Source organism: Mirounga leonina, unplaced genomic scaffold (assembly GCF_011800145.1).
Source record: "Mirounga leonina isolate KUSES-001 unplaced genomic scaffold, KU_Mleo_1.0 Mir_166, whole genome shotgun sequence".
Taxonomy (NCBI): Eukaryota; Metazoa; Chordata; class Mammalia; order Carnivora; family Phocidae; genus Mirounga; species Mirounga leonina.
Genome location: NW_023270418.1, coordinates 23446794 through 23462062, shown reverse-complemented (window position 1 = coordinate 23462062; position 15269 = coordinate 23446794). Strand labels below are relative to the sequence as shown.

General features: G+C 55.9%; 1 protein-coding gene across 7 annotated transcripts in view; it reads right to left on the bottom strand.

The window, feature by feature from the left end:
* DGKZ (diacylglycerol kinase zeta) overlaps positions 1–15269 on the bottom strand; it is a 41249-nt gene extending 25980 nt beyond the window's left edge. For 3 of the 7 annotated variants that reach the window (XM_035012680.1, XM_035012686.1, XM_035012681.1), the window contains exon 1: positions 6083–6258. In XM_035012680.1, the coding sequence (XP_034868571.1) occupies positions 6083–6258 (176 nt within the window). Of the gene's footprint in view, positions 1–3807; positions 4063–6082; positions 6259–15057 lie in introns of those variants that run through there. The other 4 variants (XM_035012684.1, XM_035012685.1, XM_035012683.1 and 1 more) reach the window with 3 other exon arrangements.

Here is a 15269-nt window from a genome sequence, read left to right as displayed (position 1 = left end):
CCACAGACGGGGGTTCTCACCTCTGCAAGAGGCATCCCTCAACACATGCCTCCCCAACCACTGCAGAAACCAGCCCAAACTTCAGCTCAGGCAGCCCAGCGGGCACCCTCTACCAGTCTGGACTGCAGGCCCATGCTCACTTGGGGCCATGTGGCATCACCTCTAAATGGGACCTATTGTCTCAAACTTGTTCCACAGGTGCATTTCCTGCCCTCTGGGAACTAATGACTTTGAGCACTAAGGAAGGGCAGGGGTGGCAGAGCCAATGCTCAGGCTCCCAGGGGCTCTGGAGGCCCAGGCTCCTACGTCTAGGTGTGTGAAACGCCAAGTAATTTCTTTCTTTCTTTTTTTTTTTTTTAAGATTTTATTTATTTATTTGACAGAGAGAGAGATAGCGAGAGCAGGAACACAAGCAGGGGGAGCGGAAGAGGGAGAAGCAGGCTACCCGCCGAGCAGGGAGCCCGATGTGGGACTCAATCCCAGGACCCCGGGATCATGACCCGAGCCGAAGGCAGACGCTTAATGACTGAGCCACCCAGGCGCCCACGCCAAGTAATTTCTGATGCCCCTGAGGTGCAAAACCAGTTAATCCACAAGCTGTGCGACCTGCCCAGGGTCAGGCTGCTGGGACCAGGCCAGAGGAGAAGGAAGTCCTCTCTCTAGGTGGGCCCTGGAAGAGCAGGAGGAGACGGAGTCAATTTCCCTCCCACTTCTGACTGACCACCCCCTAGGCCAGTAGGATCTGAAGGATAAGGACAGAGGAAAACCGGTATGTCCTGGGATTAGGGCAAGGCCTATACAGATTCTTCCGGGAGGGGCTGATGGTTCCCAGCAAGGGTCCATGAGGTGGAACGGAGTTGGGAGCATCATGGCCTGGCTTTTTGTCTTGCTACGCTACAAGAGAGGAGATTCTTACTGCTCCCCAGATTCCAAGAGGGTGAAGCCAGTTGTGGGGGTCTGAGACGTGCTTTAAAGAAAAACCTCTTTAAGGAAGATGCCGAAGAGGCTGCCATTCAGGAACTGTTCTACCTGCCCAGATCGGGGATGGCAAACGCGCGGCCCATGTACCACCACTACCCCTCCCCAGCCCACAGCAGAGTGCTGATTATAGACCCAACCACCAAGCCAAGATCCGAATGCAGCAGCCACCACCAATCTATGTGTCCTCTTTGGTCCTCCCTTCCAGCCACTGTCGATTCACTTATCAGGGCCCTCAGCCCCAAGGTGTGAGGATGGGGTAAATGCAGAGAAGAGCCTGGTTAAGGGTGAGGAAAAGAGGGACGGGAGGGGCTGGCTTCAGCTAGGGCACTGGGGACTTTTACCTGAAAACAGCAACCAGCAAAGGTGGCTGGACCAGATTAAAAAAGCATTAAAGGGGTCATGCCCAAAGCAAGTGTACTATTCCAAACGTCTGCCCCCCTCCTCCAACCCAAGCAAGGGAGAGGGGCGTCAGGCCCAGTGGCCATCTGATTCTCTGAGTTCCTGGGCCTGTCAGGGAAGTCTTTTCCCCTCACTGCCCTCTCCCTGACTCTACTGGGCTTTCCGAATATATTCATTTCTGAATGCCCCACTGCCCCAGCACAGAGCTACTACGCAGAGACACTCCTTACTTGCTTCCAGAGGTCGCTGTTTGATTTTCTTCTCATTAAGCAGCCTATCAGATGACTTACCATCCCCAGAGTGATGTAATACTTTGGTCCTCAAATCTGGTAGCATATTAGAAACACTTGCGAAGCTTTAAAAAAAAACAAAACAAAACACCCAGGCCCAATCTCCAGACCTGATGAGTCAGGCGTGCTAAGGATAAGATCTAGGAATCTGAATTTCCTAAAGCTCCCTAGGTCATTGTGATGTTCTGTTCGGGAACCTGGTCTAGAGAAAGGGTTTTTTGGAGTAGAGTTCAAACTCTATCTCTCCCTCTGACTTGCTGTGTGACTCTGGGCAAACCACTTATCTCTTTGAGCCTGTGTTTTTCCTCATCTATAAAAATGGAAAAGTCACACCTATCCTGCTTAGAGAATTACGTAAAGGTATTTGTTGGTTTTCTTGCTTCTTGTTCTTCCCCTGAACGTGCCTGGGGTTCATCCCACATGCACAAACCTGTGCCCTTCAGGAGGGGCACAGCCACAGGTCACAGGAGCCCAACACTTGGTACCCTGTGGGCAGGGACAGGAAGCCTCTGGCGGAGCCCCTCCCTCCCCCTCCGGAGCCTGTGAACACTGGAGGCTACATCCTGCAGAGCTGGGTGTAAACTGCTCCATCTTGTCGGGCTGTGGGTGACAAAACAGAGGCACTGGAAGCCTTGCTCCCTGCCCCGTTTTATATGACATTGAAGCTTGTGTGGCTTCACAAGAGCCCATGGAGCTCCATCTGCCAGTGTGAGAATCGTGATCTCTGTGTGTGCTTGGTGACACGGACACAAAGAACAGGGCCCTGGCCAGGGTAAGGCTGGCCGAGGGCATAGGTCGGCATTATGGGTTCACCAACCCGCACAACAGGCGAAAACTGCCCATGTTATTGGTGGGTAAAGTCTACCCTGGGAAAGGTCAGGGCAAAGCTCGGGGAGGGGGTGTGCTGAATGCTACCAAGCAGGGCAACCGAAGAAAAGTGAGAGGGAGGCCTTGGGCAGGCTCCAAGTGGTCAGAGTCCAGCCTGAGTTGGCTCTGGGGTCCTGAGCTGATTGGCTGCAAGCTCCCTGGCCACTGGAGAAGGGCAGGGGTCAGTCAGGAAAAGGCCCAAGGATCCAGGTGGGGTACTCATGGGACTCCACCTTCCCTCACCTTACACCAGGGCTGCATGGCAGGAAGCGACTCCCAGCCAACACGGGCACACATGCCATGAGCCGCCTGCACTCAATCTTTCCACACCCTCCCCCAGTTCCTAAGGAGCTTGAACAGCCAGGATTCCAGACTGCAGCCCACCCTATCCCTTACCCAGCAAGAGCTGGATGGGCATAAGGGGGACAAATGCCTACTGCCTAGCCCAGGTAGAGGCTGGGGTCTCTCCACTAATTAAAAGCAATATAGAACAGGGGCGCCTGGGTGGCTCAGTTGGTTAAGCGACTGCCTTCGGCTCAGGTCGTGATCCTGGAGTCCCGGGATCGAGTCCCGCATCGGGCTCCCTGCTCGGCGGGGAGTCTGCTTCTCCCTCTGACCCTCCTCCCTCTCATGCTCTCTGTCTCTCATTCTCTCTCTCAAATAAATAAATAAAATCTTAAAAAAAAAATTAAAAAAAAAAAAAAAAAAGCAATACAGAACAGGTGGCCAGGCACCCCCCAACCTCAAGGAGAGGCTTAAAGTGATGAGCAATTAGCTCAGTGACCAGTGCTCTGGGACAGCCATGTGTTGTGACAGTACCAACAGAGGCCATGTTCTGCAGATGCCATGCAGCGGTGGTAGGCAAACGCCCCCACCGAGGCGCGGGGGGTGGGGTGGGGCCGTGACTGCGGCCAGGGGGGCTCAGAGGGGGCCCCGTTCTCTCAGTGCCCAGAACGGCTGAGTGTCCAGGCACGGGGGCCCTGCCTGCTGGTCCTACCCTGCAGGCAAGTCGGAAGCTGACCCCGTCTCGGTACCACAGAGGAGGCGCGCTAAGCTGCCCGGTGCCAGCGAAGGACTCCCACTCGGTGCCAGTGCCGGGACGCTGGGGGACGACCCCGACGCGGAGCCAACCCCAGACAGCCCGCACTGCCCGTGCCCGGCGGAGACCGCCACTCGCTGTCAGTCCCGAGACGGCCGAGCGACGCCTCCCGGTGCCCGGCGCCGTACCCGCCCGGTGCCGCGCTGCCCACCCCGCGGCCGCCGCGCTCACCTGTGCCCGAAGAGCCGCAGCCCTGGGAAGCGCCGCTTGTTGAGGCGCCGCGGCGCCTTGTCCGGCTCGGGACCCGCGTCGCGCTCGGAGCCGCTGGACGAGGCGGAGGCCGACTCCGAGTCGCTGCTCCGAGCCTCGGGGCTGCCGTCCCGCGGCTCCATCCGGCCCTAGCCCCGGCCGGCGGCGGGCCCGCGGGAGACGCCCATGCCGGGCCGGCGGCCGGGGCTCAGCACGCCGGCTCCGTGCCGCCCGCCGCGACCATGGCGCGCCCTCGCTCCGCCCGCCCCGCGCCGCGCGCCCCCGCGCCCCACGCCCAGGTGCCCGGGAAGCGGCAGCCGCCGCTCCAGGAAGTGCCGCCAGCCGCGGCCGCAGGACCCCGCATAGCTGGCCGGGCCGCTGCCTGCCCGCCGCCGAGCACGCCCCCTCGGCTGAGCTGCGGCCCCGGCTCGCGGCGCCCTCTGCCGGCCGCCGGCCGCACCGCAACCCGCGTCGGCGGCCGGGGGCGGGCGGGGCCCGGGAGGGGCGGGGCCCCGGAGGTCCCACCTCCCCACCCCTAGGCTCGTCCTCGGGGATCCAACAGTATCTCCTTGGGCCTCACACGCCCGCACTGAGCACACCCAGGCACACACGATCTTTTCCTCCCCTTAGCCCCGCCCCGAACAATCTACGCGCTCACAAGTGCACACCCGCGAGGCAGCTGTCACCACCTCTCTGCCACAGCCCCACCGGTACGGACGCCTCTCTTGCACACCCTGTGCCCACTCACAACCACTCATACAGTTTCCACCCTTACCAACCCTTGGCTCTCCCAAATCACACCTCCAGGAACAAAAGTCACACAGTGTTCCCCATACACGCAGAACAAACACGCCTCTTACACACACTTAGGCTCACTCATTACTTAAACTAACACATCCCACCCCAGCGTCACACTCAGATATATATATACCAGGACCAAAGTCACTTAGTGACCCTGGCACACACCAACAAAGAACATACACGTTTCTCATACAAATTCATCTCTCCTCCGCTATTCACAGTTGTTTCCAACCCTTTCGCACACGCCTAACACGTCGTGTTCCCCCAACACAATATCCAATGGATCCTGTGGATCTCTTACACTGCAGGAGTCACCCGCACGCCTCTTACACACTCATACATATGGACACATAAGGACACACTCTCATTCACCATCATAGACACCCACAGGGAACATACACATCTTTCTTCTGCTCACAGATAACCCCCAGGACAACAGCTACACGTTGCCACGTCCCTCTTGTACGCGTATCACCCACCCAGAAACATACCTCGCGGACACACACATGCAAACACAGCCCCAAAGGCAGCAGAGGTTGTCTGCCTCTAGAGAGGAGGAACGCGGTGGGAATGCGAGCAGTCACCTGGGGGTGGCACAGCCAGGACACGTGCTGGGAAGCCGCGGCTGGGGCAGCCTCTGACAGCTGGTAGAGGGAGGCCAGGAACCTGGAGAACACAGTCCTCTTCCTCCCAAACTCTGCCACCCTGATGCCCGCATCGGGTGCCCGCTGTTTCTATTAGCACTCCTCTCTGCAAAGCCACATCCTGTGTCACCTTCACTTTCACCCTCTCCTCTGGTCTTCTGGCCGCCCATTTTCCAGCTTTACCCAGCCACATATAACCGCTGCTCAGGGCTGTGACCTGTGGGCAAGCCTGTGGTTTTAAGAAATAGTCAGCACCCAGAAGCTCAGAACTTACTCCCAGCGTCCTTCAAGGTTCCTGTGGGCCTGGAGAAGGTCTGACCAGGGAGGTGGGGCACCAGCCCTCCAGCTAGCAGAGGTGCCAGAGGGACCAGGAGGAGGGCAGTGAAATCCAAGAGGGCCTGACACTGTCCTCCTGGGGTGCATGGGTCCCTCTGAGGAAGTTTCCCAATGGTTCTGACTCCAAGCTCTGAGGGAGGAGACCAGAGGCAGCTGGAGACCCCACTGAGTTTGAACACAGCCTTACAACACCCAATTCCACACTCACGTGGGGGCTCCTCTTCCCAGATCCCCCTGCTGTTAGCTCCTTCAACCCAGCCTCCCGCCACACGGTCCCTCCAATAATTCAAACATCAGAACTCCCCTCACCCTGTCAAGAACACCTTTGCCCTTTTCTGAGCCTCTGCAGAGCCACTGGACTACAGGTGGGTAAGCTCACATTTGTCACCAACCCCCCACCCCCACCCCAGAGAAAGGAGGACTCGGAGACAGCCAGAGGTCCCCGTGCCCACTCCTGGGCCACCTCGAGTACCTACTGTGTCCGGGGGGCCTCGGCTGGGATCTGTGGCACGTCCCAGGAGCGGTAGCGCCACATCTGCCTCAGTGCCCCCAGCCTTTCCCCTTCTTCTGTCCCCAGCGCCTCCGCGGGGCCCAGAGCTGTGGCCTCATTGCAGCCTCCCCCGGTACTGTGGCCAGCCCCCAGGACGCTCATCCTGCCCGGCGACTCTCTTCCTCTTTCGGCACTTCCTGACCGGGGGGCCCTGCGAGAGGCCGGCCGGCTGCCCCAGAAGAGGGCCAAGGCCTCGTAGGCGCCTTCCGCTGGCTGGGGCAGGAGGCTGGTTAGGAAGAGGAGCTGCATGGGACGGCAGGAGGCAGGTGAGGACAAGCCCAGCCCAGCCCCCAGGAGACAGCCGGAGTCAGAGGCTTGCCTGGGCTGGAATCCGAACCTCAAGCTTCAGTCTGGCCTTCCTCTCTGTGCAGACTCTCTGTGCTCTTCCCCTCTTGGTCCTGCTAAGATCTCCCACTTCATCACACCTAGGAGGGTACATTGGGTGGGCAGTGGCTAGCCCCCAGCCATGCCTCTCTCTCCTTCACACCTCTGCGAGCGTCACACCATCTAACACAGGGCTGGGCACGGGGGACAGCGGCGGAGTGGAAAGAGTAACCAGAACGGAGCCAGAAGGTGTGGGCTCATGTCCTGTTTCTGCCATTTACTGGATCAGGTCAGAGAGGGTTACTTCTCTGAGTCATCTTCAATCCTTTCTGGAAGAAGGTAGGATATAAACAGATAGATTGATGAATATATGTCCGGGAGCTTTTCTGAGCCTCAGTTTTCTTATCTGTAAAATGGAAGGGGGGGGCAATGGTAATAATTGGACTCATGGAGTTTAGTGAGGATTAAATAAGAGGTAACAGTGTTTACAAATTAATTCATTCAGTAAATATTTATCCAGTGCCTTCTACGCATCAAGTGCTTAGACTATATAGACTATATAGCAGTAAGCGAGGAACCAGGGCTCCAACCTCACAGAGCTCAGATTCTAGTGGGGAAGACACCTAGGAAACAAATAATACATGAAATAATGTCAGGAGTGCTATAGAGAACAATGAAGCCAAAATGAAGGGGAAAGAGTTTGATGAGGAGGGAAGAGTTTGATCTCCTCCTTAGGTAGGAGATCAGGGAAGGCCTCTCTGAGGAGGTGACATTTGAGAACAGACCTAAATGAATCGAGAGAGCAAACGACATGACTATTTGGGAGAACAGCATTCTAGGTGGAAGGATCAGACATGGCAAAGGTCCTGAGTAAGGAAAATACTTGATGTGTCTGAAAAATAGCAAAAAGGCCTGCTGGACTTTGAGGTCATTGTGGAGATTTAGTACATAAATAGTAAAGCATACACTTACTCTTTATTGTTAGGGTTGGTTCTAGGATGGAAATCGTCCCTTCCTCAAGCACTCTTTAAATCACACTGCTCTGTAATTAGTTCTTGAGCTTTATATGTGTTTGTTACCCCAGAAAGGCTGTCAATTTCTTGAGGACAGAAATGATGTCAGTTCAGTTCAGTTCAATAAACATTTACACTACAGAACTTGCAGACACAGGAACGCACACGTGCCATCCCAGCCCTTGGAAACCTCCATCTGGTGCTATAGTCACCTTTGTGTCCCTCATGACTAGAACATAATATTTCTCAATAAATATTTGTTTGATAAATCATGCTATGTCATGAATAATGAACACTCAGTAATGATAAAACAATGCCTATTATTTCTTGGACAGTTCTGTGCCAGAAACCTTGGAATCCTTACAACGACCCGATCCTGTTATTTTCCTCCTTTTACAGATGGGGAAACTGAGGCCCAGAGCTATTAAGCTCATTTGTCCAAGATCACCCAGCTGGTAAGCGGTAGAATCAAGAATCTTACCCCAGAGTCTGTAACCTTAAATAAGACATCCCTGGCCTCTCTGGGGTTGAGACATAGCATGGTGATTACTCTGCACTCCCCTTTCCAGCAGCTCTCCCTCCAGCCCATCATCTCTGAATTTCTCTGGGCAGGTCCTGTATGCTGTGGCCCATCAGAGACTCTGCCAGCCAGGCCAAGGCCTCTTCTAGAAGGACCTTGTTCTCCTTGCAGGACCATGTTCTCTTCTCCCAGGGATTCTGCAAGGAGCTTGAGCAGTTAAACAGAGGAAATGGGGCTGGGCTTGTTTTTAGTCTGAGGCTTCTGGCAGCTCTGGAGTGGCAGAGAGCAGGAAATGTGACTCCTGAAAGGGGAAGCCGGACAGGCTGGAGGCTCTGAGAGGCAGAGCAGTCCTGACTGTGGGACCAGGATCCCCTTGGGCTTGTGCTCCTCCAAGCTGCCAGTACTTTCCAGGTGGAGTTGGCAGGACAAGGCTGGAAGGGACAGGTGCACGGTGCTGGGGAGGATGCCCTTGACAGTTCCTAGGACAATGTGTGCCAGCATTGGGGAGCTGGGGACCCCTCAGAATGCACCCAGATACGCACAGGAAGAGGAATCTGGGTAAGAAAATTATTCTGGGCTTTGTTGAGGCCCCAGAGGGTGAGGTGTTCTACTTTCAGTGGCCTGGATGAGCAAGTGGGAGCTGGGGAAAAGAAATGTACCAGGGCACGAAACGCTCAACCCACGATCTGGACAGTCTCCGCTCTCAAAACCAGCCCAGCCAGCCTCCTTGGCCTGACCTTCGAGGCTCCTTATGCTCCGGTTCCTGGTGCCTTCCTTTTTTTGCCTCTTTGTCCAGGCTTTCCCTGTGGTGATTTTCTCTCAGCTCATACCACGCTGGTGCCTGCCTCCCAGTAGGTGCTCAATAAACATCGCTTCTCTTTTTTTTCACACTTGTTTTAACATGCCACCCTCACCCCTGCCAATCCCTTCCACCTTTGGTGCTCTCCTTGGCCTGTCTGCCCATCAGGCCTTACCAGTCAAGCTCTCCATCCTTCCAAACCCAGGCCCAAGAAGCAAAAGCGGGAAGGTGAAGAGTCCCAGACACAGAACCCACGGGTTCAAATTCCAGCCCTTTGCTGTGTGACTCTGGGCACGTGACTTAACATCTCTGGGTTGGACCAGATGATTTCTAAAATCTCTCTGCTCTGATTCATTTAACGCTCCTTCCCAGCCTCTGGATTTTTAACTTATTCATTTGTATGACAAATATTTTATAAACACCTAAGTCTCGAAGGCTGCCTTAGAGCTATAGCATTCTCACCCGACCGATTTATCTCGGACACTCACTTCTGTTCCCAAGAATATTCCTAGATCGTGTGACCTTTTGCACACACCAGGCTTGTCTCCTTACAAGATTCTTGACCCCTGTGCTGCGCTTAGCTCCGGCTGAGTGCGCAGTCTGTGCTCAGCAGCTTCCCATGGAAGTGGAGAAGTGCTGAATAAAGGTGCCCAACAGGCTGGGCAGGAGGAGGGAGACCGCCTTCCCGTTTGCACTAGAAGCTGTGGTGAGGGGTGGGGAACTTTTTGACTCTAAGTCCCTCCTCAGCCGCTGAGCCTGTCCTCCAGGCACCTGCTGAAGCCCTTGGGAGCCACCCAAAGCCCAACAGCACCTGCTGATCGCTGGCCTCTGCCCAGGTGCGGGGCCTCTGCCCCCACAGAGGAGACAGATGTACCTGAGTAGGGCTGCAGGTGCCACTGCTAGCGACAGATGGAAATTTGATTAGACTCCTTCTGGGCAGCCTCATTAAAGTCATGTGCAGGACGAAATCGGGAGGGGGGGCTGGGATCCCCCACCGGGGCAAGAGAGCTGTGGGTATGGCACTGGCAGCTCAAGGGCAGTCCCTCAAACCACGATCTCTCTTGGAAACTGTCCCTTGGCACCTGCCAGGTCCCCAGGCTGGAGGTGAGAGGACCTGGATGGTTCTTCCATTACTCTGGGTCAGCAGGATCTGCCCAAAGGAGCTCCCTCCCACCCCTGCTGTAGCCAAGCCCCTGGGGCAGGATCAGCAGGCCTCCTGCCCTTCAAGCCTCCTACCCCCATCTATCAGGTCATAAGCCCCAGTTGCAGAAGCGGCTTTCAGCCCTCATGCCTCCTGTCTTGTTACCCCTCCTAGAGATATATGCGTTTAGAGCCAAAAGAAAAGATCCTTAAAGATGAAAATCCAGGCCCTTGGAAGCCTGAGTAAAAAGGGCTTTGGAGTGAACTGCCCAGCAGCCCTCGAATTCCCACCTACTCTATGGACACTGCTTAGTCTTCCTTCTGCAAACATCTGTAGGCTGAGGACACTGGTCAAGCACAGTCGAGCTCAGCAGAAGCCAAATCTCATCCTAATGCCTTCCCTACGCACTTTGCATATCCTTGAAGAGAAGTCTTCCCCAGCCTGTGCCAACCCTTGTCCTTGGGACCTGGATGCTTGAGGGGGCCTCTCTGAATGCCCTGCTCTGAAATTGTACCAATTGAAGCAAAAATGAGACTCTAAGCCAGGCTTCCTGATGCCTGGCCCTGGGCTACATTTTCATCAACACACCAGAGAAGTACCTGTTCAAATGCCTCTGCTCAAACTGGTCCTCCCAGCTTCCTTCGGAAATGCCCAAATGGTTTGTGCTCCCCTGCTGCTGGGGTGGGGGCATGAGCTGCTGGGGAGGGGGGGGGGATGTCCCAAGCACTGTGTGCCAAAATAGGGTTGGAGAAGCCCCTCTCTCTGGGATCCCAATCCCTGCACTGCTCTTGGCCCCACCTTTGGGCACTGCCCTCCGTGGCCTTTGACTCGCTAGTCAGCAAGAACCTCAGGTCCCTGAAGGGAGGAAGGATCTCCAGGCTGGGCCTGGTCCCTGCCCTTCCCAAAGGAAGAAAAATAGATAGACCCCCCCTTCCCGCCCAGCTTCTAGCTTCCTCTGGCAGCAGACCCCTCCTCCAGCTCCAGCTCAGCTCTCTGCCCCCGGTTTTTACATTTTTAATTCAGGACAGAATGTGATCTCTTGCAGCTCCTTGCTTTATCCTGTTGCTATTTAAATTACAAATCGGCCCCATCTCCCTGTCACTCTTGGGTTATTTTTAGCTTCTGGTAAATAGCAGCAGGGAGAGTTGGATCAGGTGCCCCTCCCTTGAGGAGCTGAGTCCCCGCAGCCCCGTGCCCACAGGAGGGGCACCCTTCCCTGCCAGTTGGCGTCCCCAGTTGCTTCCCCTCGCAGCCCCTCTCTGGGGGTGGAGGGGGGAGGGGGAGGGCTGCGGTCTGGGACGTGCACCCATGCTCAGCTCTTGCTTAGTCTCCGTTCAACCCTACCATTCCCAGGTCTTCTTACCCATCCATCACTCAGGGCCCACCTCCTTCGGGAGCCTTCCCTGGACACCCGCCCACCCACCCCCACCCCCGGAGGTCCAGCTCTAGAGGGCCAAAGATATTCTAACTTGTGTCTCATCCTTGCTACAAGTCAGGAACTTTACATGTCTTATCTTCTTTAATCTTCCCAGCCCTTCTCCCGTGCCGGTATTATTGTTCCTGTTTCCCATATGAGGAAACAGGGTCAGAGGGGAAAGTGACTCAACCGGCTAGGAATTAGAACCCAGGTCTCTCTGACCCCAAAGACGGCATGTGTGTGCAATGCCTCTCTCTCGGGAGTGTGCTTGCCGCTTCGCCCGACGCGCAGGTTGATTCTCAATGCCAACCATCACTGTCTTTTCTGTGTGTTTGTCCCGTCCCGTCTATTGGACCAGGGATGGGCAAACCACGGCCAATGGGCCATATCCGGCCGGCTGCCTGTTTTTGCGTAGCTGTGAGCTAAGAATGATTTTTACAGTTTTAAATGGTTGGAAAAAAAGCGAAAGAATAATATTTGTGACAGTGGAAATGATAGGAAATTTAAAGTTCAGGGTCTATAAATAAAGTTTTTCTGGAATGCAGCCACGCTCATTCATTTACATATTGTCTGTGGCCATTTTTGTGCTACAATGGCAGGACTGTGGGGCTTGCAAAGCCCAAGATATTTACTATTTGTCCCCGTACCAAATCATACCTTTGGCGGGGGAAGGGACCATGTCCCACACTTCTCTCAGGGGAGCCCCCTGCCAGCACAGGCGAGTGGTTCAGCTCACATGTTACCTTTCCTCTCTCCTTCAGCTTCTTCACAGGTTTCTAAACGGGCTTCACTAGCAAAATCACCTGGGAGGGGTTTTTAAAGTTGAGGTGTTCAGGTCCAACCCCAGACTACCTCCAGCTGGGTCTCCAGGGATAGGACTCTAGAAAGGATTTTTAAAAAGATCCCCAGGTGATCCGGTGTGGGAACCACTGGGCTTAGCTCCGGAGGCCCCAGCTCTGCGTCTTCTGACCCTTTCAGACCAAACCCAATGTCCCTGGTACCCCCTCTGGCTTTTCCCAGGCTGGACGCTGCCCTCCAATGGTCTCCTAAGCCCAACCCCGAGCGGTCGGGACTTTCTCAAGTATAGGGAAGATAGCTTTCCTCAAGCCCAGATGCAGACACGGGAAGATCCCCCACTCCCTTTGGCCACCAAGAGTCACTACTGGCCCAGACCCGCCATCTTTCCATCCAAGGAAAGCAGCTGCCAGGGCCACATCCAACCCGCAATGGGGCTGTGGGAACCTACTTCCCAGAAGCCATCACGTCCCTAAGAACTTCTAGTGTCCTGCCGAAAGCCCCCGTCCTCACTTACGTCAGAGACAGCCCGGCCTCAATCCTGCTTCCGCTTCCCCCTCTTCGCCCTCAGATTTTTGTGCCCCCGCATTTCTCTCTAAAAGCCTTTTCTCTCTGTGAAGGGCTTTCAACTGCTTTTCTTAGCAACTCCTCACAGCGGGGTGGGAGGTTTATCTGCGAGCCAGAGCTGCATGGAACTGTGGCAGGCGGAGGATGTGAAAAAGGCCCTATGGGCCCTGGGCTTGCCGCCCCCCACCACCCCCCTGCGACCTGTACCAGGAAAGGTAGCATCAGTCATGGGGCCATGCAGGACTGCAGCCACACGGGAGGGCTTAGCTAGAAATCCAGCTCATTCCACTGGGGTCCCCTTGAGAAGCCCAGGGCTGTGCTTTCCCAGGGCTTCTTCTGCCCTCTCCCCAGGGGGGCTCTTGCCTTGATGCCTTGGTGCTGCTCTGGTCCTAAGATCAGGCTCCTGGCCTAACTGCGGAGTGTGAGGAGGTGCCTTGCGTGATCTGTCCAGTGGTGACAGCTGGAACCCCCCCCCCCCACCGTGCTGTCTCCTGTAGCCCTCATACAGGGGACCTGGAGGTCTCCTCCTCCCTTTGCAGCTAGAGAGGGGTCTCAGCTGGGCCACCCTGCATCCTTTGTGACTAGAGGCCTCGAGTTTGGGCTGTGGAGGGGTGTCCATTCAGGAACCACCCTGGGGGGGATCCCAGCCCTTGCCACTGCTTCTGTGGGGAGGTTGGGGGGGGTGCACACACACACACACACACACACACACCTCCCATCTCGGCCCCTTCATTATTCTCTGCTTCCAATCCTCTAACCCTCAACCCGATTCTAGCATCCTTTCCAGCTTCAGATGCTGTTTGTCCCTGTTCCACAGCCAAAGAAAATCTTGGGGTCATCCCTTTATGTTACAGACGAAGAACTGAGGCGCAGAGACAGAGAGATTGCCTAGCTCAAGCACATATAGTAAGTCCCTGGCAGAAGTGAGATACAAGCCAGGTCTCTGGACTCCCAGACTAATATTTCTTCCAGGATGCTACATTCTATGCTCCATTCCCCGTCAGTCCCTGGTCCTCTCTCCTCCCCCAGAGGACTTTCAGAGGCTCTATTATCTGCAACCAGGAGGCAGGGGACAGACGATGACCTCCTCTCAGCCAGGTGTCCTGGAAGAACTGGAAATGGAGCCCCCTGATTCCTTGCATACCCCAGAAAGTGAAGGTAGAGCCCATGTGAACCCAACCTACTTCCTATTTATTCTGAGCATCTCACTTCACGATGGTGAGGTTTCCTCCCCTTCTCTTCCATCCTCCCTCAAGTGATGGAGGCCTAATGGTCTCATAGTCCATTCAAGCCCTTCAAACTCTCAGGGCTGGGCCAGTTTTATGAAACACTTTCCCAGAAGCCCCAGGGAGAAGCAGGGCAGCCTGAGACACTCCTCAAGTCCCTGAGTTGTAAACAGACAGGAAACCTGTCCTCTCTAACCAGGCCAATGGCTTCAAGGACTGCAGAAGCCTCAGTGTCCCTGCTGGACCCTCCAGAATCTGGGGAGTCTAGGGGCTTTAGAGGGGCAGCAAGTCCAAGTTGAGGCTGTGGTCTGGGAGAGGAAGAAGAAGGGGTGGGCTGCCCCTGCCCTGTCCCCACCCACTCCTCAGACCCCTCCTCTGGGTAACTTGCCCACTCTTGTTGGAGGGGCAGCCCTCCCTCACCCCATTCTAAGTCATAAATGTGGTCTCTGGGGCCCACTGCAGCTGATTCCTCCAGGAAACCCCCTGGGCAGAGAGGGAAGGACCAGGGAGGCTGGGAAACTTTCACAGGCAGAAGCTTCGAGGGAAGTGAGGGGTTCACTCTGCCACCGGCGAGGCCAGTGAGGGCCTGACAGGGCAAAAAGGTCCAGGAGGGGATTCCTGCTTCATATCTAGGCAGCAGGATCTCAGCCATGGGGGCAGGGAGCACCTTGTCACTTCCACAAGCCAGTGCCTAGCACATGGTCAGCCCACAGGGAAGGTCAGGTAAGGCCTATTGACCGAACAGGGGGTCTGTCTTCCCCCAGAAGAAGGGCCAGGGGCCATCTCCTGGCTCTCCTCAGCAGAGAGAAGTTTGGGAGGATCATGTCTTCGTTATTTCTCTCCTCAGCGCCTAGTACAGTGTATGGTACTCAGGTAGCATTAGTAATTCCATGTTGAATGAATAGGGCGGTTCATACAGAGAGGGGCTCCCCCAAGCGCCCCCTTCCCCTTGCACACGGAGAGCAGAGACCCCCTCGGTAGTCATATCTGGATCCCCAGAGCCTAGAGCAGCGCCAGGCAAGCAGCGGGTCCTCAATGAATGTTGACTGAAGGGGGGGGTCCTAAGCGTTGCGCTCCCCTCTGCCCCCATCCTCCTTACCTGTAGGACACCTGCTTGCGTAGGTGCATCTGGCGGAACCGCTCCTCCACGGGGGGCACAGCGGCCATGCCCCGGGGTCCCTCGGGCCGCGGCTGCGAGACCTCAGCCTCCTCCCCCCGCCGGCAGCGCCGCCGCACCACCTCCTCCTCGGCCGCCCGGCCGCCGCCAGCCCCGTCCCCGCGGGGCCCTCCGCCGCCCGGCCCCTCGGCCAT